This window comes from Nematostella vectensis, chromosome 9 (assembly GCF_932526225.1).
Source record: "Nematostella vectensis chromosome 9, jaNemVect1.1, whole genome shotgun sequence".
NCBI classification, from domain to species: domain Eukaryota; kingdom Metazoa; phylum Cnidaria; class Anthozoa; order Actiniaria; family Edwardsiidae; genus Nematostella; species Nematostella vectensis.
In genome coordinates, this window is record NC_064042.1 from 12,853,478 (window position 1) to 12,876,633 (window position 23,156).

Here is a 23,156-nt window from a genome sequence, read left to right on the forward strand (position 1 = left end):
TATCCCTTGTATAGCCCCACCCCACCCCGGCCCCTATTTCGGTGTCCGTAGTGGCCCTGAGAAAAGCATAAATGTATTCTTTGTTTGCCGGGTGTAACATTTTTTCTAGATATTTTAAAGAATAACTAAAGAAGTTGGACTACACGTTAGCAAACCTTAACTGGTCAACACCGATAATGCTCTAGTTCTTATTACAATCAAGGATCAGGCTTGATCAAGATCATAACAAAGATTCGAGAAGAAAACATTACCTTTTCAGTTTCCGCTATGTGGAATAAACACCCTAAGCTTGAGATTGCTAACCGGGAGCTTTTCAGGTAGTTTTTCATTTTTTCTTGTTTTGTTCTCTTTGTTTTCCCACGGTTACCCTGTGGTTCCGTTGAGGTGCCGCTGACCAGCGCACCAAATATGGAAGTGAGTTATCAAACGGTTCAACAACCGCCATTTTTGAATCAAATTCCATGTTCGAATGTCAAAGAGCCTGATTTTGCACTGTTTTCCTACAAAATCAAATATTTTAGGACTCCACCAATGTCATTGAGAGAAATCGGAACACTTTAGCTCACCAATCAGAGAGATCTAGAGGGTTAAAATCTTTCTTGAAACCAAATGGCGGACGAATATTCAATAGATTCCACCGAAGTCCAAGACTCTTCACGTGTTGGTGAGATATTGAGCCTATTTTCAATGCTATCCCTTATTTAAAACATCTTGATGACATTTAGAAATTCATAGAGCACTCAAACTTACATCTTGTGAGGCTATTTTAGGTTTTGTGGTTCTCTTTCATGCTATACACTGAGTACAGTTGAACACTACATTCGGTATTTTATTGCAATAGCGAAGTACTAGTCTATTATGTTCGAACACAGCGCATTTTCTACTGTTTAGATTTCAGTGCTTGTTATTAGCTGTGTTTGTAACTGGCAGTGTTTTTGCTCTATAATTTATTTTTGATTTCTGCATCCCTTCACACAGAGAGGGTTTGATTTGCAAAAACTCACACCCTTTGCTTCATTCCTCTTGTTTAATCCTTGTCTTTATCACTTTATTGTAAAAAACCGTTAAATCATATTTGGCTTGATCAGTTTTTAGTACAAATGTGTTGTATTTCTGGCTTAGTAAGGAGCCAGTCTTTTACTGTTAAAATCGAAGTACAATAAGATGAAATATTTGAAATTTAAATTTTGTTGTCCTACGATATAGCTTTATATGTTATGGTATAAATCCCTCCACGACAACTAATCAATGACATTGATAAATTCCAAAATTAAGCTAAATTAAACCCACCCAAAATATTTTGAGAATGTTGATTGATACTTTTCATTAAATGAAATTGAATCAAGGTCAGATTTGTAACTCATATGTCACTGAAATTTCTTAGAGCATTTATAAAGAATGTTTTCGTCCTCAAAATGCTACAAAAACATTTAGCCTCAACTAAAAACTGATGTTCTTAAAAAATTGTATTCTGAAAATTAACCATAGCTAACTCCAGTTGTTTTTTATTTGTTTCTTGCTTCTATGGTGGGCGAATAACTACCCTGGTTTTATCTGAAGTTGTCCTGCAAACTGTATCCTGCTTATTGTGTTTTCCTGATTATATGTTACATATTTTAAAGGCATGGATAGATTCAACAGAGGATTGGTTTACACTTGGTATCTTTTATTGATTGTACATCATTTCATTTTATTTGTTTGCCGCATATAATTACAAATATTTACATTTATTTATAAAACTGAAAAAAATCTGGGTGGCGAGGAGTCCCCTAGAAACCATCAGGCTTTTGTGGGCGGGAAAGCTCCTTCATTTATTAGAAGAAAAAAGAATAAGCTAATGTCACAGGTATAAGATCAAACACTTAGTAAAAACTTTTTCGTGTTTTTTTTTAAAGAGAAAAAATTAGACATGTAATTGATTTAGGAAGAGCAATCCAAATTTTAGGACCTTGGTAAAGAATGGTGAATCTCTTTATATTAGTTCAACAATGGTTAGGCCATAGCCTGGAAGAAATTCTAATATTGTAATTATGGAGTTGATATGTAGCTATAGAAATAATGGAGTAAAAAAATGGTGGACGCATGCAATGTTAATGAATTTATTTGAATTAATGAATTGATCTTTTACCATATATCTCATAAATTGATCTTTTATATCACAGTACCTAAAGGGTCTTGCATGGAGTTATAGTTTTCATCCTCATTATGTTGTAAACCTCTTGTTGTTCCTTTGAGATCTCAATGTTTGAGTGATTACTTTTTAACCCTCGAATTCGCTAACAGTGTGATTTCTGTGGGCGACAAGTGGCTTAGCCCTTGATTCCCTCATTTAAAGTGTGAGTCTTGAGTGGTGAGAGTGTTGATGAGGACTCAGCACTTCCATGTTGTAATTGTTGTTTCTATCTTTTATTGATATTCAGCATCTGTCAGTTTGGAGACAAGAGTTTGTGTGGTTGGCCGGAAGAATTTTGAAAATGAAGAGCTAATGCAAGCATTAAAGGTGAGTGAAATGTATGGAGTCACATATTCTTTACGGCTTTCCTCCAAGCTACACAGCCGGATGCCATGCCTTCTGTCAGGCCTGACACTTTGAGATTGTTGAGGGTGGTATCGGACCATGTCTTTTTTGGTCTTCCTCTCTTCCTTCATCCTTGAGCTTCAAAGCTTCTGACTAAAGCCGCATTTTCACCAGTTTACTTCCAGAGTTCCGATGGAAACCACAACCGTTTAAAGACAAAAATATCTATTTAAATCCGAAATATTATACAGGCCATCCGCTCTAAATTAACAATCTTATCCTCAAAGAAACTTCCAATAGACACATTGCTCTCAATATTTTGAAATATTTTTCTCATTTTCCGTTAAAAATCATAATAGATAAGAACACAGGACTTGTGTACCTGTGGCCTCTCCACCTGCCCAAACCACCAAAGATGGGCTTTGCAAAGACCTGCCTCCAGAGTTTGTCCCTGACTATGCTTAAGTTTGTAATCATTATCAGGCTTCAGGGCACACATCAATCTTAACATTGCACGCTCACTTTTCTGCAGCCTTGCTTAGTCACTATTCCTTGGGGCCCTGCATTCACCAGCGAGAGCATGGCAATCCTGACCCACCTTTTTAAACTTTTCCCCTTGTGTGAAGTGATAGGGTCTTGCTTGATATTAATGGAATGAGCTCCCTAAATTTCAGCAGGTAGACCTTATTCTGGCAATTATGGCTACCTCACAGGCACACCAAGCACATATAAGAATTTCCTTGAACTAGTGGATAGCCATGAAACATCCATGTTAAAAGCAAAAATCTTACAAAGTTTTTTATCCTCTCAATGTTTTATAATTTCACTTGTTAACTTTTCAATTCGACCTCTATGTTATTTTTCTATTCGACTATTCAACTATATTTTCGACTTTTTATTCGACTAATGCTTCTCCTGTTTTCTAAATATAGCTAATTACCTAATACTCTAGATTTAACCTAACATTATTTTTGGATTATTTTTCACTTACAAACTTTCCCGAATTTATATGATTTTACTATCGCTCACGTGAGCAAGTTCTAGTAAATACTACATAAATGGCTTTTCATTGGTATTTGTCACGCTACATTCTAGAACACCCGAGAAATGGTCCAAACAATATCGCATGACTGCAAGATTTCACGACCTATCTACAAAATATGTCTTATTTACAAAGGTTTCTTCAACTATTCTGGAACTAACAATCTAGATCCTACTTTTTACAATACTAAAAGACCTAACTAGAATTTCAATTTACAATCACACTTACAAATCCTATATTCTAAGGTCCTTTTTACTCAAAGTCCTTCATAACACCATACCCTTCACCTTTTCACTCAAACTTCATTTGCCCCCAAGCCCCATGGTGGGAACGAGTCTTAGAGTAAAAAAAAACTGTTAATTCCCCCAGCCCCTCTGGACAGATTCCTGTTCAATAGTACTATAAACCCCCACGTTGACCCCACACTTCCCTGGGACCATGGGGGTGGGGGTTTCAGATGACTAGTTCATAAGCTGAATATCATTTTTCAGGGGAGAAACGATTACACTTTTACCCTCTTTTTGTCCCTTTATTTACTTACGTCATTCATTCAGTGCCGATTTCCAGGCGGTATCAAAATACCCATTTTTTACAATGTATTCTTTGCTTTTACAGAGCCTGAAACATAAAGTTACAACATCAGAAAATGGCACTGAAATGCTATCCAGTGGCGATGACCAAGTGGAAACTGTGTTTATCTGTGACCCATTTGAAGGCGAGGACTTTACAAAATTACGGAAAGAAGAGCAACGAATCATTGGTCCCCCTGTGGTGTTCAATTGCGCAAGGCAGAACCAGCCCCTCCCTTATAACTCTAGACCACTCTTTTGCAATGTTATGTCTGGTCATATAGTCTGCTTTACTGGCTTTAAGAAGAAGGAAGAACTTGGACATTTGTGCAACCTTGTCCATCACATGGGTGGGAGTATCCGAGGTGAATTGAGTGGACGGGTAACACATCTGGTGGCAAGCACAGTACATGGACACAAATATGGAGTAAGTGAAAAGAAATGTATGATAATAGTGGAAGTGAGAACATTTCTGTGCTTCATTTTTATGCTTTTTGGACTAACACACATTTGAATTTAAAACTATTATTAACATCAAACAAGATTTTACAGAAAAATAAAAGCAAAAGGCAGTCATAATGTGCCCAGATTTGTGGGGAACTACTATAGTATCATGCAAAATGATCAAGTAGTTGTGTTGGATCAGATATACAAAAAAAGATGGTCAACTCTGCAGAAATTATCTCTATATAAAGACCTCTTCAAGGTAGACAGAAATGCAAACACTGTAAAGTACAGCTACAGTACATGTTATTTCATGTGGACAAAAATGGATGAAAATTGAAACAACATCACTGCTTGCTGAAGTGTCTGGCTGTGTGATTATTTTGACCAAGGTTACTATTGTAAAATGTTGCTTAACTTCCGAGTAGCATCCAGGGTTCAAAACATCTTTTTTAAATCTGCTAGATTTTGCCGGCTTTCTGGAATTTGGTGAAATTATGAAATAGGGGAATACAGAAAAAAAGAGCCGGAAAACCAGAAAACAGCTGGCCATCGCCGCAAGCCAGTCGCTATTTTGAACCCTGGCATCATACAAGGGATGTCTGAGCACCCCCCAAGAAAAATCCTGGATACGGGCCTGGATCACTATCTCTAGTACAACCAAAACGATCTACAATTAATATACATGTGATGTTCTGAGTATCAATTTCAAGAGTACCTGCAATTCCAGCGGCATAAGTTATTCCCTCTATTGGGGTAGTACTGGTATACTTTTAATTAGTTATTTTATATAGTAATAAAAACTTTACTTTTGCTAGGCTGCCGTCAGCTTAGGAAAGCCTATAATGACCTCTGATTGGATCAAGGATTGTTGGGCGCGGCGTAATGATATGTAAGTTTGGTGATGTTGATGGTATTGTGGTGATAGTGCACAGTGACAGATTAAAGCCGCATTGTCACAAGTTTACTTCCGGTCTTTTACGTAACAATCTCCGATCATTTTTAATGGAAAATGCAAAAAATATTTCAAAACATTGAAAGCAGTGTGTTTATTGGACGTTTCTTTGAGGATGTGATTGATAATTTACAGCAGATGGCCTGTTTAATATCTTGGATTTTAATAGATTCTTTTGTCTTTTAACGGTTGAGGTTTCCGTCGGACCTCCGGAAGTAAACTGGTGACAATGTGGCTTTAAGCGTATACCCGGCATCTCTTTAGGAGTATGAAATGAACAATTTTTGTTTTAATTTTTCTATTATAGTGATCCTGCTGCAGCAGATGTGGATATGGTAAGTAACTCATCTGAGGCATGATTTAGTATTGAAATATCTTGCAGTAAAATGTAAAGAACTAAAAGTGTCCTGACATGGGTATAGCTCAATCTCCACAATTTCGATGTTGATGCTTCTTTGATTTTGCTGCAAGTTATTTAAATGGATTAATCTCTAAGCTATTGGTAACCTGGAAAGCAAAATCTTGCTAATGTTTTTTACTCTAAATCTCTAAAGAAATAAACAGTAGCCAACCATGACTAGAATGCATATATTAGATACCAGTTTCCTTACAAAATGGATAGCGGTTCCATTGTGTTGGTTATAACATTTATCTACTTTTTTTCTTTCAGGGAAAGTTCCGTATGGCGCCATTCCACGGACTTGTGTTGAGTTTCTTTGGTTTCTCTGATGATGAAAAACAGCATATGGAGGAGTCGACTGAACAGCAAGGTAGAAGTCTTTTAGAATCGACCACGTTAACATGGGCAAGTAGGACGTATACCGAAAGTAAACTACCTATAAAAGATGCAATGTCACATTTGTTTGTTTTGTAAGGGAAATTATTCACAGGCAGATCTAGGCATGGCCCAAGCAGGCCATGGCCCACCCCTACCCTCAGAGATTTTGCTTAAGAATAAGAAAAAAAAAAAAGAATATCCAAGAAAGAACAACAAATACCCCCTACCCCCACATTCTTGAAATGCTTGCTTCAGCCTTCCTTGATTGGAACTTCTGGATCTACAGTAGCCCTTTTATTACTTGGGCTGTTGGGGGCGCACAGATATAAAAAAAACTCTGATTATGATGGCGATTATCAGTCATCTCTGGGTATTTGTTTATAAATTACCTGAAGGCACATTAAGGAAAGCATTTTTTTTTTTACTTCTCAGAGGCATGCTGAGGTCTTGCCTGTTTTAGTTTCACTATTGAAATGAGACACATTTTTACATATGACACTCTATATGAGTGGGGCCCAAACATCGATATCACTATAAATTCTGAAATCAGGTCATGTTATGAAGTCGGCCTCATAGATGTCCCTTATTGTTTGCCTTTGCTTTTGTCTAGGTGGTCAGTTTGAGGAGGCCGACAATGAGAGGTGCACCCATGTGGTTGTTGAAGATGGTGTCAAGGAGCTTCCTAGTGGACTGGTGGACGAGAAAAGATGCTTTGTAGTTAAGCAAGAGGTATTATTATTGCACTTGCATTAATTTCGTCAAAGTCCATGTAAATAATAGATAGTAAATAATATCTAGTCCACAGCATATGAATAGATGCCAGGGTTTTCATTAGGCCATTGCGGCTGGCGGAGCCAGATATGTATTCCACCATTTGAATCAGTCCCCCCTTCATTTATATTCTAGCATATGTAAACATTTGTAAGCAAAAAATATTTTTGTAATCACCTAACTAAAACAATTGAAAAACGAAATTGTTTTCAATTGTTTTCCGTTCTTCTTTTAGTGGTTCTGGGCCAGCATTCATATGGATGGGTGTGCTGATGAAACTCTTTACACTTTCACTGCAACGGTAAGATCTTGAAATTGGCACTGCCCACGTAAATTATCCTTGTACCACGTTTCAGCAGTCCAATAGCAATCAAAGCTATCCTGCTATGACTGTAAGTAGACTTGAACCTGTTTTAACAGTCGTTTGATTAGAAAAAGGCCACATCACTTATTCAGTGAATAATATTAAATAAAATACTATAGAGCATTTTGGGAGAGACTATCAGTACAATAATTCTTAGTTACTAGATTGTCAGAAAGAATTGTTAGTTGAGGAATGTTATGTTAAGGTTTGAAAAGGATTGATATTTCCGAATTTTAAAAAGTGGGACATTCAAAACTTTACAAACTTTTGTTGCTAGTTCCATATTTATTTTTTACTGATGCTATACAACCTCATGGTTTATGAATTCTTATCAGTGTCACATGACATGACTAATCTTTGAATATGTTTCACAGCTTCCAGACATGATGGCCCAACAAAGAACTCCAATCAACTCAGGACGAAAACGCAAACGGCGAAAGCTAAAAGAGTCTGATCTGAGCGATCTGTTGTCCCCAGACTCTCCTCTTTTTCGGAACAAGAGGAAGAGCGGGGACTTGCTCTCGGCCTCAGGCTACCTCGACTCACTCGTCTCACCAAACACGCCCAACACAAGGAGCGACACACCCAGCGGGACCATTAGCCCTCAGGCCACACCCAAACCTGTACCCCCAAAACCTTTGTCTGCGCGACAACAGGTGGTGATGGAGCTTCTTCAGACGGAGACTAATTACGTGGGCATACTTTCCACTATCCTCAAGGTATGGGCGATTGTGCAGGAGTTGTACAGTGCAAATAGCACCTGCTGGCTCGGGCGATGACGACCGGATTTACCGAAAGGTCGGAAAAGAACAGGAATGCTATTCTTTTTCGCTAAATTTCAACCTCCTTGCTCGTTGCCCAAAAAAGTAGATATCAAAGAAGAGCGTAAACCGGGTTCGAACCAAGTTCTTCTTATATTTAACTGTCGAATCCGTTGTATCGCGACCCGCGTTTTCAAAACACGGGCAATCCTGGGAACGCGCCTGGTTACTTGTAGCAGTACTGCTGGACGAGCTCATAAATTGCCTAAAACCATGCAAACATTATTTGGTTTTGTAATCTATGCCAAACAAATCTCCGACTTAAATCAGTCTTCTATGTCAGTACACGATAGGTTGAATTTTGTGACAGTGATGCAACAACAAGAGTTTGCCGGCATTGTCGTGCATTTTCAGATTCGTAGAGTTTAGAGATCCCTTTTATTGCACATTAAATCACACTTTCACCAAACCCTGTAGTACCTGTAATTTCTTTTATCCTCTTTGGTTCTGGTTCCCTACAATTTGCTTTTAGAGCAATAAAGAGTTTGTGTTTTTTTTTTATAAAATTCACGACCTCATTAACTATAGAAGCTTCTAATTTTTGGCTGGTCGTTTTTGGCCGAGTTATTCAGACAGAATGTGAACTGAAAACTCACCTGTTCCTACTTTGTACTGTAGGTTTTTAAGGAGCCCTTAGAAACTGATCCACGTGGCCCTATCATACCTCAGGAGGACATCAAGACCATATTTGGAAGTGTCCCGGACATCCTCGATGTGCATACCAAGATGATGGTACGATCCGTAATATCTTCTTATCGAACGTTTCACTCATGTCTTTCCTCTTACTTTGTTTTAATGCAATGTGCAGGTCCGGTAAAGAACTATGCTTCCATACATAATTCTGGACCCTCTTTAACCCCTTGTATTTCGGTCCTGACAATTTATATTCCTTGGGTACCAGCGCTGGGGCCTGACAATAAACGGCCAATCATACCTTATTTGGGTGGTTCCCCCCTCCGCAGTTTTGGTGGTAGAATTCATCGTAGAGTTCATAGTTTTGATTCTTTAGCTACCTCTCTTCTTGCGCCTCGTTTCTATGTTAATAACGAGGTGTGCTCCGCTTTCACACAACACGGGTAGTGTTACGACTGCCATTTCCAATATTCTGCAAACTCTCCTCAACAATTACCAACTGCTAAACTGCTTTCTGGCTTCCATCAATCAAATAAGCGGAATTATATTTGGTGCTTTTTTATTGGTCAACTCTTTGCGGAGAGGTGAGGTGATTGAAAACCATTTCAGTGCTGGCCAATGAAAACGCTTCAAGGATTTTCAATTACGGAAGCCAGAATGCGATTTAGTAGCGTTGAATTGTCAGCGAGAATGCTGAGAACGTAAGGGAAGTTCAATTAAATACTGAAATGTTTCATTGTGTGTCTTGTTAATAGCACGAGTTGGAGACAATCTTGGCTAATTGGACAGAAGACAAGTGCATAGGAAATGTCATCTTAAAACATGTATGTAAACAGTGACCAAACCAGTTTTATCCAAGCTTAATTGCCAGTAGCCCGATCCAAGCTCCAAAACAGCCACATTCTTCACCAAATTTAATGCATTGTTCGAATAGAGGACCATTTCCAGACACGCAGGAACGCATTCTGTGCGTCTGTCAATCTCAAATCTGAAATTTCCCTAATTCCCATATCCATAATTGCAAGTTATGGATAAATGTTTGTGACTGGTTTATGTAACAGTGTTGCCCCCTCCGCAGTGGCCCCCATGGAGGCTTTTTTTTATAATGTAACTACTTTTGAAGTGTTAGGCAGTGTACTCGTCTTGTAGTATAACCTTTCTTATAAACGTCTTTATTTATCAGGCGGATGTTCTTGGCAAGGTGTACCCCCCTTTCGTGAACTACTTCGAGATCAGCAAGGAGACGGTTCTACGCTGTGACAAGGAGAGCCCTAGATTCCATGCCTTCCTCAGGGTAGGGTGTTTCATATTTCGCGTTTTTGAGAAGACCTTATTAAACTTTCAATCTTGTATCTTGATATGTCTTTGAAAACTTTTAAAATATTGTTTTTAGTAGACCTTAAAAAACATGTCTTTTTGGTTTTCTATGTGTCATATTAGACCTTAAAAACCTGTTTATCTTGTTTTACTGGCGTGCCTTAGTAGACCCAATGAACCTGTTTATCTTGTTTTACAGGCGTGCCTTAGTAGACCTGAGTGTGGGCGTCAAACACTTGTTGAGCTGTTAATCAGACCTGTTCAGCGATTACCCAGCATGAATCTTCTGCTGTCAGGCTAGTAGTACCTCAGATTATTACAATTTTCCTGAAAACCAGGGTTTTGCGATGGATGGGTTGGGTGAGTTAGTTATAGGCACCTGTAAATGTATCGGGGTCTTACCTACATTTATAACAATAATCAATATATTCGTAGACATAATCAAACGCACAGATAAGAAGTTTGCAGACAAAGTTGCGTTGGAGAAAGCTGCAGACGCTTTAAAGAACGTCCTGACGTGAGTACAAATGAAAAGTATAAAGGTTACGTAATGATGTCCACACCCTTCATAAATTACAAAAAGAAAGAACACAATTAGATTTGGTGGCCTCGGACATCTAACGTTGTTCACTTTGTATAGGCACATAAATGAGAACAAGCGCAAAACAGACGGTCAGGTGCAGATGTTCGAGATTCTACGCGATGTTGACGGTTGCCCGGTAAGTTAGTCATGCCAAGGCTTTTGTTGGGGATATTTGGACTACTGGAGATAAGCAGGGTGTTCAAACGGAAATAACAAATTTAGAAGAAACATAAGGGCCATTAAAAAAGGTAAGTAGTGTTTCAGGTGTCAGTTTTTTAAGCAGCATTTATGTTTACCTTTGGTAATCGGAAAAGTGCAAAAATTAGACCGAATAACGGTCACTACCATAATATCTCTCTTTGCCAAAAAAAACCCTGCTATTGGTACAAAGAGTAGTCGCAAAAGGCACCGCTGTATCCCCCAGAGCTTAAAGCTTTGAAACCCTGCGCTTATTCAACTGCAATTTGTCTCCTAGGCATATGTGCTATCCTCTCACCGAAGTTATGTGACCAAGGCTGACACGTTCGAGCTGAGCGATGGGCTGGTTGGCAAGGGCGAGCCTGTTACAATCTTCCTTTTCAACGACAGTCTAGAGGTAACAAAACATAGCCTCACAGTTTGGGTCGTGGTTGACGTGATGGATGTCTTTCCGGTAGGCTGCCATAAGCTCACAGATTCGGGCCTTTGTTACAAAGGTTTGAGGGGTATATTAAATTCTGGGAAATTCTGTGATACTTTCTCAAAGTCCGCTGGCCAGCTTTTTAGAGATTGGCTTCTGCTTTAAAATGGACTTTTCTAGATCGCTTCCGGCCAATTTTTACTTACCTTAATTTATTGCATATATTGTATATTATCTTTCGTGGCTTAAAATCGAAATCGTGCAAACGGAACAAGTCATCCTCTCCGTTCGCCTGATTTTTTACTTATTATTAAGGAAAATATTCATTAGATCGCGGGTTCCTATTAGGAAAAATCAAAGATGGCGACTTAGGGTAAGTCTAAGTATAAATCAGCCTACGACCCCACTACGATGCTCGACTATGAAAGTTGTAGTGTGTTATTCAGGGCTGAGACATGTCGTAGGCATACGACTAAATCATGCAGTCTTGCAGCCTTTAGATAGTTTTAGAATAAAATAAAAAAATCTGTGTTGCACAACAATTATTGATAGGTAAAGCTTTTTGTCTGTAGATGACAAAACGCCGTGGTCTGAAAATGAACCTTCCGATGAAAAGCCCGGCAGCGCGCACACCACAGAAAGCGTACAAGCACGTGTTGTTCATTCCTCTAGCCCACGTGAAGAGAGTGGTCAACATCAGGGATAATGAAGGTGAAGCCTCTTTAGCTCCTTTGCCCAACTCCCTAATCGCCCTTGTCGCAATACAGTTGAGCGTATGAGAAGCTGAAAATTATGAGCCTGCTAGCCTAAAATTTGTTATTAACGCTTAAAAGAAATTATTGCCTAGAAAATAGAAATCGGATTCATATTTTCTTAAATCATCATATCATAGTAATGTAGTTTTATTTTATTTGCCGGTATTTGCGTTTTTTTTCAGGGAGTGCAAAGTATTTCATGTTGAAAATCTATAGCTAGATATATAGAGAACACAATCAAGATATATCAAGAACACAATCGTACAGTATACACTGGCGTGTATTGAGCTTATATAAAATCCATGTTTTCAGAGCAGTTGGTTTGAGAGTTATCCTGCTGTTTATATAACATGGTATAGCAAATGAGTTGGATTTCCTGTCCTGTGACATAAGACTGACCATTAGGACCTCATTGCCAACACACATAATTTGTTTTACCTAGACCTTTTTGCTTAAATGTAAGCCCTTCACTATACCTTGTATTTCAGTGCCGTGCCAATCCTACTCAGATTTAACTCCCATCCCATTCTAATAAAGCTTACCTAACTAACCAATCTCACCTCTGCTTCTACTATCTATGTAGTCTGCCTGACCTTACATCGCCTCACCAGGCACTACCCTACATTAGCTTCTTTAGTCTATCAAACCTAAGCTCATTTTAGTTATCCCTGAACGGCCTACTGGCTCTTTACGAAATTGGATCACTCTTTAATGACCTTCCGTTCTATTCTGAGATGCTAAACCTTAAATTGTAGTTGTAATCTCCTGTTTTGGTCTACCTCGCCTATCTCTCTTTTCCAACTTTGGTTTCCACCATCTAACTCTATATCACTTAAACCTAAACTATCTAATCTTAACTTTGTATTCGTGTATTCGTGTACCTCTAGATTGCCAGAACTTGTTTGGACTGATCTACCGCTGCCCCAACGACATGAAGGAGAAACTCCTGATGTTCCGCCTTATCTGCGACGACATCACCAAGGACGAGTGGCTCCATAAGCTAACTTCTGGACTGGCCAACGCCACATGTACTACCGATATGGTGAGTCCCCGCCCTGAATATCCTATATAAACTCAGTAGTAGATCATGGGATGGCACATTTACCACGCTAAGGGTAAGACAATCGAAGAAAAGCCCTGCCTCACAAGCCTAGCTGATCAGACCGGTTATTGTGGCAGCTGAAATCCAACTCCAGTGTTTGTATTTGGCCACATAAACAGAGGGGCATTTATGTAAAACTGGATGGTTGGAGAAAACCCTTCACGATTGTATATTAAAATAATTTAGTCTATGGCTGTTATTCTGGATAAGGTCGACCTTTATTATTTTCTTCCTTTTTAAATTTACTGCTGAACAGCACTTGTATCACCCATAAATATGATACCTTCCATAAATGTAAGAACAACCGTAAATGTAAGAAAACGTCGCCCATAAATGTAAGATTTTTACAGAAGATAAGTTCTACTCTAACAGCTTAGTTGTCGCTCCATCGTTGACATATCATTCCAGGAGAATTTTGTGACCACAGTAGACCCTCAAGAGCTGATGTTGAGTAAAAGTGATTTGTCAACGGGAACCCTCAGCAGAGCAGTGAGGTAAGGAGGTCGTGAGGTTCATCTGGTCCGAAATATCCAACCATTCAATGATAGCCATCACTCTGTATCTCTTCTGAACTTCCTCACCTATGAAACAGAACTGTTTGCTTTATTACGTCCTTGTAAACAATACGTCTACAGTACCTCCTGACAACAAAACATCTATAGCCCTACCCTTCTCGCTCATGTAAACAGAACATCTGCAGTCTTCTTCCTTAAACACCGCATTTTCAGCCCCTCCCCACCCCTATAAAAAGCACATTTTACCCCCCCCCCCCCCCATATCTGTTAAACAGCTCATCTGCAGTACCCTACCTGTACACCTCTGTTCCCTTCCCTGACAACAACACAACAGGTGTGTTTGATTCCTGAAATTTATATTTGTTTCTGCAATTGGATCCGTAGACAGCTTATACTTTCCAAAACGCTTTTTAGAACACTTGATTTCGGGGCGGGTTTATGCATTCAGGGAACTTATATTCGGGTGTTTTATCTGGCAGGGTTGCTAAGCGAACCACAAGAAAGGTCAGCCGAGCCTTATCCATGAACAAAACACCCAGCAAGAAAGCTGGCCTGCTACGACGATCATCTTCAAAGTAAGTTCGGCTTTTGCTTGCTTTGTTGCCAGCGTCAGACAATAGCACGACTGGGTGGTAGACGTTAGAAGGCGACGCATTTTGTGAGCTGTCATTGGTTGAGTGTCGGCAATTTGTTGGTTGCTAAAATGCAGGGTTCAAAATATTTTTTTAAATCTGCTAGATTTTGCCGGCTTTGTGGATTTTGATGGGAAAAACAGCCTGCATACTCGAAATATGAGAGGGGAATACAGAAAAGAAGAGCCGGCAAAGACCAAAAAACAGCCGGCTATCGCCGGCAGCAGACGGCCTCTTTTTCTCTTTTTTGGACCCTGAAATGTCATGCGACGCATTATCAAGGGCGGCGCTCGTGAAAGGTTTTCTTGACGACGACAACAGAAAACAATGCAATTCGATCCCTAATTCAATAGCAGCACGTTAAAATGCGTTCTTTCTGATAAATTTTAGTCGTTTTCGAACAAAGCATGACGTGAAAGCCCCGACTTTCACCGTCAATTGAGGACGCACACATTTGCATTGTAAACTTCTAACTATTTTAAATGTCGCCAAAAAAAACCCTTCAAAACATGGACTAAATTAAGGATGTCCCTCTTCTTTAGCGTAACACTAAGTCGAGTTCCATCACAACCTGTGGGCGCCAGTCCACTCGTCACTTCTTCTCGACACAACCAGAACCTACCGATTGGGGTCCGGGGCCGAGCCTTCAGCGTGTGTGAAGGACTGGTGAGGAAGTTATCGTCTATTGATTACCATGCATTGATGGTCTCGTTGATGGTTCGTGTCTTTGCATTTTCAGGATTCTCCTTTCGTCGACGTTGACATGAAAGTCCGTCGATCCATGTCTATTAGTGAGGAGGTCTGAACCAATCAGAGGTCGTAAATTCTCTACGTTCTCTTGTACTCTTTAATACAAAGGATAGCTCGTTACAAACTTGTTGAATTTATATGAAATTAACGTGTATAGCACTTGATGGAGTAGAACAGAGACCCCAGAATCGCTATGGGGCTTTGGTTATGTTAGCACTATGAATCAGATATAAAAGTAATAAGGATACATTGGTTGTTTAATCGCTCAATACGTTTAGTAAGGCTATTGACAGATGAAAATCCCAAATTGACCAAATTGCTGAAAATGGAAATAGAGTTAGAAGCATTTTTAAGATATAAAACTCAACATAACACAAACAGCTACAGGTTATTTTTATAGACTTCGAAAGATTTATATCAGTATCAAGTAAAAAGCTTTTTTGTTATATGAGTTAAAGGTATTTATTTTCTTTGAATTATATTGTGTTTTGTCGATGATTTTTTCTTCTGGTGTTTTAGTGATTTAATCAAATGTATTTAACGTTAATGAGATGACAATCAATACGAAAGTTTGCAAAAATACTAGCCTTATTCATATTCTACAGATAGGAAAGGTAAGAATAGTACGAAATTTTTTTTTTCTATGCATCTGTTAATATTTCTATTTAGTAATAAATAATTTTAATCGTTTACTTTCAATTGCTGCATCTGTCCGAGGCCCAATTTAAAGCGATGCCGATCAAATTTGTGACCGCACAAACATTCGTACAGTAAATGGTGTTACACGAAACCGTGCGAGTTTTTCACTCAGCTCACATGGTTCTCGTATAGCTGTCTCTTTTTTAACCCAGCAAGAGGGGTCCCGTGTAAACGGAACGCGTAACCGTACGAAGTTCTGAGCGGGCGAAAATTCGACCGGTACCGTGTAAAAACGGCCTGACCTTAGCTACCATTGGCTCAATTGGTGGTACGTGATTTAGAGCCCATTGGTGCGTGTCGTGAGCTCTCAACCAATAAGAGGAATTAAAGAGCAAGTAGGAAGAAACTAAATAAAGATGCATTGTTGCAGCGGAAGCTTGATGTGATTACATGACATGGAATAAAATCCCCAAGAAAATTTACTTTTCCGTTCTCGTTAACCAAAAGCTTAATCGTAATACAGAGATTGTCGTCATATCGAGGTTCCGCTGTGTCCGCCTTTCACTGTCTTATTTGTAAATAATTTAAAGATATGAATGTAGATTAAAAACGACTTCGATTTGTAGATTTGCCGTCTTCCATTGCTACTAGATTTGTCCGCTGACGACACGATAAATAACCCTTTGTAATGGTCCTAAGTCCTGCCCGTATCCAGGATTTTCAGGGTGGGGGGGGGGGGGGGGGTTCGTTTACCAATAAAGCGCACCGTGTTCTCGTAGGTAGCTCGTACTACCTCGTAGTGGTACGTAAGAGCGGACCTTTGAATCGAGAAGGGGACTCTTGGCTACGGGCCTGTTAGTATGGAGGAAGGATAATAAATGTCGAGAAGAGTCAAATAAGCCTTGTCCCCAGACTCCTTTTCGCTGAGTGGCTCTCGTTAGTGACGTCACGTTTCATTTGCCGCGTAAGCACCGCAACATACTGCCATTTTGAAAAAGATGGATGTGTCCAGCGTCTGATATGTCATATATTTAATGTGCACCCTAAATCGCTGAGTATCGTTCACAACGGATTATTTGATATGACGGGTCGATAACAGAATTCCTTCCCTAAATCTCATTACGATAAATGATTTAATAAACGCCCTTTATCTAAAAAAAGCCTCCTATCTAATAAACGCCCCCCTAAGCTTACAAGTTTGTAATGAACGCCCCCTCTATTAAACGCCACCCCCCCTTCCCCTATGTCTTTGTCTATCGAACACCCCGGACCATCGAAAAACGTTGTCGCTTTGCGGGTCTGGTACCGACGAATCTCACTTTTTTCCAGACCTTCTCCATTGACTAAAGTTGGTCTCAGTCACTGTTTTCTCTTCTTATTACGAGTCATAAAGTTTACGATGCACCTGCGGTTCGTACGGAAAAATTAGGAATATGTTAGTTTCCTTATATGGAAGTGACCGCGTTTGGCAAAAACGTCAATTCTTGGCTAAATTTTCTCGATATGTTTAAACGCCCCGGGCGATCATTTAGGTAACAACTATATAACGATTTGAACTGTAAGTGCGTGTACTCGTCAAAATGCTTAGCTAAATTGCGATTTAGCACTGAATGATATTAAAATTCGATATTTTAAAGAACATCACGCTGAGCAAACCTCATCCTCAGAAACCCAGGGCGTCGAGGTGCGGTAGGGGGGGGGAGTAGGGGCGGGAGAGAAAAGTAGCGAGAAGACGTCTTCTCCCTTTCTTTTCTCCCCTTCTCCTCCGTCGCCTCGTTACCGCTGGCCTCGACGCCCTGCAGTCAAACCTTTGTATAAATACCATGGTATTCATGGTAAAACACGACACATCTTTTAATGGTATATCTTGTGATCAATGAAAATGTAGCCAGGCCTCCGTTGTTAGTGTACTATTAGAATACCATGCATCCGCCATTTTGTGAAGAGAATGAGCAAATCTCAGAATCACGATCAGAATGAATGGCAAATTCGAGTGATCGCATGATTCAGATATTTCGTATAATATTATACTACTAACTCTAAATTTATTAGATAAAACAGAAAGAGGTCTTTTTCATTAATTTTTACAAGAAATAGCTTCTTGTACATGTCCCGTTACCCAAATAGAAGCTTGCATAAAAATATTGTAAGAGATGATTAAGAACTCTAGAAATTATTGTTTTTTCTTGTAATTTAAGGGCTATTAACGAACTGGACCGGATTTGTTCGCAATCTTTTATTGAGTTTAGCAGTTTAGTGCAGTGGTATAAGTTGATGTTTGGGGGTCCTGTGCATTATGTGCCCCGGTAATGTGACCAGCGGTGGATAGTCCAAAACAAAAATGGCGGGCAAACAAGCCGAGTAGAGCTGAAACAAATCATGTCTTTTTGGGTGTATTTTTCCCCTTAAAATTATGCCATGTGCGAAGAAACCCCCCAAGACACATTTTTTTCACACTGAGGGAATCATCTGCTAATAAAGGAAGATTCTTGTCTGATTCGCCTTCACCATGGCGCTTGTTTTGGGTGTTGGAGTTGGTCTCTTTGTGCTAGTGTTGCTATGGGTTCTAGGAATTCTCGGATGTGTGGCGTTCTCACGGGCTACTGGCGGTCTCAAGTAAGTCTTGCTTGACTCGACTGATACCTTTTTTTAAACAAATCAAACAAATAATTTTGGCGTAGTGAATGATTGTAAACAGAAATGGTCCAATAATATAATCCCATATAATAGAAAGCTATACAGGGGCGAATACAGGGAGGGGGGTGGATTGGGTGGATATCCAGCCCCCCTCTTTTTGAGTATAAAAAGGAAAAGTCTTTTTTGTTTGAAAAAAATAAATGTCTGAGGGACAGGAGGTGCTGTCCTTCTGGCGTGACAAATCCAATACAAGTATTATTGTTAGATCTATGTGACCTTCCAAATACCACTGGATCAGTTATACATTAAGCCATCTATCTGACCATGATCCACCTCCATTTTGAAATTCTGGGTCCGCCCCTGCTATAGGGAATTTCCATAGGGGATTAATCAAAGGCGTCCAAAGACACATCCCTCGAGCCTGTCACATCCAGGTGGATGGAAGGGGAATAGTTGACTCATTTTTTTTTTCATAACAAGAATATGACAGATATAAGCTTAGATATTAACATGCTAACTTTGATCCTTGTCTTTGTCTGTCGTGGACTAGAATCACTACACTTCAACATGATCTAGTTCACAATGGGCATGAAATTTTTTCCATAGAAACTCAACACGATTCTCTTATCTGTTCTTGGATCTCCACCGCTATTCCCTCTGCCTTTGGTGAAGCATTGTTAATTACATCATAAGTGATGTTACTACTGTAAGAACAGAAACATTACATCATTCATTTCATTACGGTAAAACGGCTAAATCTTTGTTCTAGAATATCCTAGCAAAAAAGTAACAAAGTAAAGAAAATCTTGCGAGCCTTGCATGTAAACAATGTTTTAATCAAATCTAAAAAATAATAAGTTTTTTGTTAAAAGGGGGTATTCGTACAATGGTACCTGTGGTGGATGGGTGAAAAAATGTGGCAGGGGGGTGTAAATCGAAAGATCATCTAAAGGGGAGAAAAGGGTAAAACATAAACAATGGTATAGAATGACAAGAATAAGGAAAACAAAAAAGCTCTTTGAAATGTAAAGCAACATTACATATGTGACCTGGCAAGGGAAGATCAATGAACGCTGTTTCTATAATGAGGGAACGATATTGTTAATAATGAGGGAACGATGTTGCTTCGTTATATTGTTCATAAACGATCTTGTTCCCGGGGCACAATCGGAAGAAGGTTTTTTTAAATTCGGAAGTTTGTTTTCTTTAGATTCCAAAAAAAACTCTCTAAAGTTCGGAAGATTGTTCTCTAAAATTCTGAAAATTTGGAAGATCGTCAGAAGAACGCTCTTAAGTTTGCAGAATGTCCTTGATATTTGCCGTATGCAAACTAAGAAAGCGAGTCGACTCTATTTGTCTTTGCAATACAATGACATTACAACGACATGTTAACGTTCACGGCAACAATATGACGGTTCTCGCTCGCGCATCAAACAGACCTCTCCCAAAAAAATCCTCTATATCTCAGTTTTCCTTTGCCATTAGGATAGTCACGATTCGCAAAGTTCGACCATCGATTTGTTTGAGCCGTATGCAAATTAAGAAAGTGAGTCGGCTGTTGATGTTTTCTTCTGAAATGTTGGCGACATGGCGACAACAACTTTACTGTGACGGCTTTGCGCTTGCTAATGAACTCGCGCATCAATACGACCGCCCCTAAAAAGAAATCTATATCTGAGCTTTAATTTGCCATTACGATCATCGCGATAGGTGAAGTGTTGAAAATAATTACGAGCCGTAAGCAAACTAAGAAAGCAAGTCAGCTAATTTACTTGTCTTTGCAAAACAACATCTTGTTAAACCGCAACTTTAATGTCACATGGACTAAAATTAAAATAAAATCAAAATTAAAAATAAATTAAAAATTAGGAAACCAAGCATTTCTCGAAAGAGGGATGTTGTCTTTGTGGTAACGATTATCAAAATCGGAAAAACGTTTTTGCCTTCGTGTTTCTCGCACTGATAAACTTTTTTCAAATCCCTGAAAGAAGTTCTTGTCTTGTCCCTAAAAGAAGTTCTTTTCTTCGGATGAACGATCTTGAAAATCGGAAAAACGTTCTCGCCTTCGATCTTGTCTTCGGAAGAACGATATTGCCTTCGGACAAACGATCTTGTCCTCGGAGAAACGATCTTGAAAATCAGAGATCGTTTCTTGAGAAACCTGATATCGTTCTGAATATCGTTAAAGCGTTCTGCATAATCCATCGAACGATATTTTTCGTTCATAGCCCGAGCGCTTTTTCTCTAGTGTACGTTTTCCCTTGCCGGGTCACGTATGTTCTGGTACAAGGTTTATCATCAGAAGGTATGGCCAGGTACTAGTCAAATGTCTACTAACACCTCCCCTGCCACATTTTTTCATCCATCCACCACAGGTACCATGGTACGAATACCCGCTTTTACCTAAAACTCCTTTCTATTGTCTCTGTACTGATGTTTTTTGATTGCAGGAATGCAGTCTTTGGTATTGGAGTTCTGTTAATTGTTGTCACCTTGGTGATGCTGTTCTATCCAAGAAAGACCCGACAAGAGGAGCTGGGTGGTAGATCATCCAAACAGGTTGGACTGATTCTGCTTTTTGTATAGTTTGTAAGATAAGGCAATTGTTATACACTCTTTTTTTATAAGAACGTCTTATTTTCAGTTTACGCTGAGCTGTTCTTATTTTTGGGACATTTTAAAGCTGAATATGTTCTTAACGGCATTCTTAAATTTTAGTGTACATAAGAATATAATACCTAAGAATTATTAGTGATTGAATTACAAACTATAGCAATAATAACTAGGTAGTTACTATGAGCACAATTTGATTTTGCATTTTAGGATGCATCAGGACTAAAAAAGAAAACAAATTCTGTTATCTGAGCATCGGCATGTTCTTAGCATGTTCTTAATATTTGGTGAAATATCAGGCTGGAAATTTAAAAAAAAAAGTTGTTATTAAAAAAAGTGTAGTCTGCTTGCTTGTGTTAAACTGTATTTTTACATACCTGCCAACCCCCAGACTTAACAAAACCAGGAGCTATGCTTATTTCCAGCATATGTTGGGCCTATTTTTAGAAGACTATATTTTTAAAGTAATTAATTTCATACTTTTGTGGAATTTGGACTATTAATTCACTGCCAGTGACTGTTAAGATTTCATTATTGTTTTAGAACAAAAGAACATTGGAACATACACTTTCCTGTGTGAGCATGTGTTTTGGAAATAATAAATGCAGCTGGGCGCAGCTAGGGAAATATTATCATTATCAACCAGTACGTCAAATATTACTCAAATAAATTATAATATAAGCACATTTGTTGCACATCAGTAATTTGTGTTTCAAGCAATATTTGTTGACTTCTGCAAACTTGCCATATTGTTGTTTATAAAGCGCATGCTCTTTAAGGGGGGATACAGCTTTTTTTTCGTGGGTAAGAGGGTGCACTTACAGGTTTTGTGCAAAGGTTTGAATGTGAATCAATTATTTTCTCGTTTAAATAATATATTTATCTTATTTGGTTTAAGTTTAATAAAGAGTTTGCCCTGGAGCTGTGCCACACAATCTGATTCAACTCAGTGAACTAGAATCTATAACCAATATGCGGTAAACATTGTATGTTCCATGTACCAATTTCCAAAACAACAGGTTCGACTGAATAATGTTCAAGCTCAGTTATACGTATGCTTTTAGCCTGAGCCTTGTTCAAATGCTAAAAATAAGGATAATATCAATAATTTGCATCTGTTGGATGTGTTTCTGCTTGTAGTGCAAACAAACCGCTCAATATTTTTATGTTATTTTTATTTGATTTTTCAGGTTGAGGTTGATGGCCTCATTATACCAAGGACAGTGCTCTTTGCATTCATGTGCATCTTTGCCTTAGTGACATTTGTATTCCTTGTTGTCTTTCATTGGATGGAGCCTATCTATTCTCCAGCTCTGACATCCAGAAAAACCTACCAGTTTTAGTAACGAACAAGACAAACTGGAACCGAAGCAACTTTTGTGGTTACGAGCAAGCTCTCTTAAACGAGCAAAGCTAAACTTATTACAAAGGTTTTATTTGTACATAAAAAGGCAGTAAAAGGTTTCTTGCAGTAGTTGATAATTACAAGCTTAATAGTATGAAACAATATTTTATTCATTTATCTGAGAAAATATTAGATTCTGCTTGGTAGATTTTATGTAAAATATTGGGAATGCTGTCAAACATTTATGTAAAAATGTAATATATAGTACATCATTTACTAAAACCATATTAAGTACTTTGTAGCAATGTATATGTGTTATTCAAGCTGAAAACTCACCACCAATCCAATAGAATGATCAACAGCACAGGAGCAAAATCACTCAAAAGTTGTCTTGCATTGAAACTCAATCGGTGATGTGTGCTACCTTGGCCACCGAGACAAAGTTGAAGGAATGACCAACCCAGGCCCATACCTAGGATTTTTCTTTGAGGTGCGCCCTTATTTTTTCCGGGGGGGGGGTCTGGATGGGATGAGGTTATGATAAAAATGCGACCATGGATTGCAGTATCTCCACGAAACGTGTATTATCAGATTTGGCTACAAAAAGTTTCCCTTATAGATTAATGACATAGACTGATCTAGAATGCCTTTTATTTCTACATGCTTTTTGTGTTGTTCACAGACAGCACGTATATTGCGAGCCGGAAGTGGACTTTCCACAGTTGTGTGTGGGGGTTGGCACGCCCCCCCCCCC

At 38.9% G+C, this 23,156-nt stretch overlaps 2 protein-coding genes and 1 long non-coding RNA gene across 3 annotated transcripts; 2 read left to right on the forward strand and 1 right to left on the reverse strand.

Moving 5' to 3' along the window:
• Positions 1-415: 415 nt before the first annotated feature.
• LOC116614332 (protein ECT2) lies at positions 416-16,432 on the forward strand. The gene is made up of 22 exons (XM_032375209.2): positions 416-664; positions 2,421-2,500; positions 4,176-4,556; positions 5,392-5,465; positions 5,836-5,863; positions 6,199-6,298; positions 6,917-7,035; positions 7,313-7,378; positions 7,816-8,160; positions 8,881-8,994; positions 9,651-9,719; positions 10,079-10,189; positions 10,412-10,508; positions 10,648-10,729; positions 10,853-10,931; positions 11,271-11,390; positions 11,987-12,125; positions 13,057-13,211; positions 13,680-13,765; positions 14,266-14,361; positions 14,961-15,084; positions 15,158-16,432. Exons 1-22 carry the CDS (start codon positions 610-612, stop codon positions 15,221-15,223), a joined length of 2,586 nt encoding a protein of 861 aa, XP_032231100.2. The 5' UTR covers positions 416-609; the 3' UTR covers positions 15,224-16,432.
• On the reverse strand, positions 6,297-7,819 carry LOC125572332. Its single transcript, XR_007313772.1, has 3 exons — positions 7,255-7,819; positions 6,534-6,612; positions 6,297-6,364 (listed from the first exon to the last, which is right to left on the reverse strand). It is a non-coding gene; the product is annotated as an uncharacterized LOC125572332 (long non-coding RNA).
• Positions 16,433-18,120: 1,688 nt separating the features above from the next.
• LOC116602219 (transmembrane protein 218) lies at positions 18,121-22,780 on the forward strand. Its single transcript, XM_048732874.1, has 3 exons — positions 18,121-18,423; positions 20,895-21,003; positions 22,248-22,780. Exons 1-3 carry the CDS (start codon positions 18,317-18,319, stop codon positions 22,398-22,400), a joined length of 369 nt encoding a protein of 122 aa, XP_048588831.1. The 5' UTR covers positions 18,121-18,316; the 3' UTR covers positions 22,401-22,780.
• Positions 22,781-23,156: the final 376 nt, after the last annotated feature.

Excerpts from the sequence above, each read along its gene's own strand:
- LOC116614332 (XM_032375209.2), top strand. The coding sequence starts at position 610 with ATGGCGGACGAATATTCAATAGATTCCACCGAAGTCCAAGACTCTTCA. Across the intron at positions 8,995-9,650 it reads ATGTGCATACCAAGATGATG|CACGAGTTGGAGACAATCTT; the intron begins GTACGATCCGTA and ends TCTTGTTAATAG. Across the intron at positions 11,391-11,986 it reads TTTTCAACGACAGTCTAGAG|ATGACAAAACGCCGTGGTCT; the intron begins GTAACAAAACAT and ends TTTTGTCTGTAG.
- LOC116602219 (XM_048732874.1), top strand. The coding sequence starts at position 18,317 with ATGGCGCTTGTTTTGGGTGTTGGAGTTGGTCTCTTTGTGCTAGTGTTG. Across the intron at positions 18,424-20,894 it reads CGGGCTACTGGCGGTCTCAA|GAATGCAGTCTTTGGTATTG; the intron begins GTAAGTCTTGCT and ends TTTTGATTGCAG. Across the intron at positions 21,004-22,247 it reads GTGGTAGATCATCCAAACAG|GTTGAGGTTGATGGCCTCAT; the intron begins GTTGGACTGATT and ends TTGATTTTTCAG.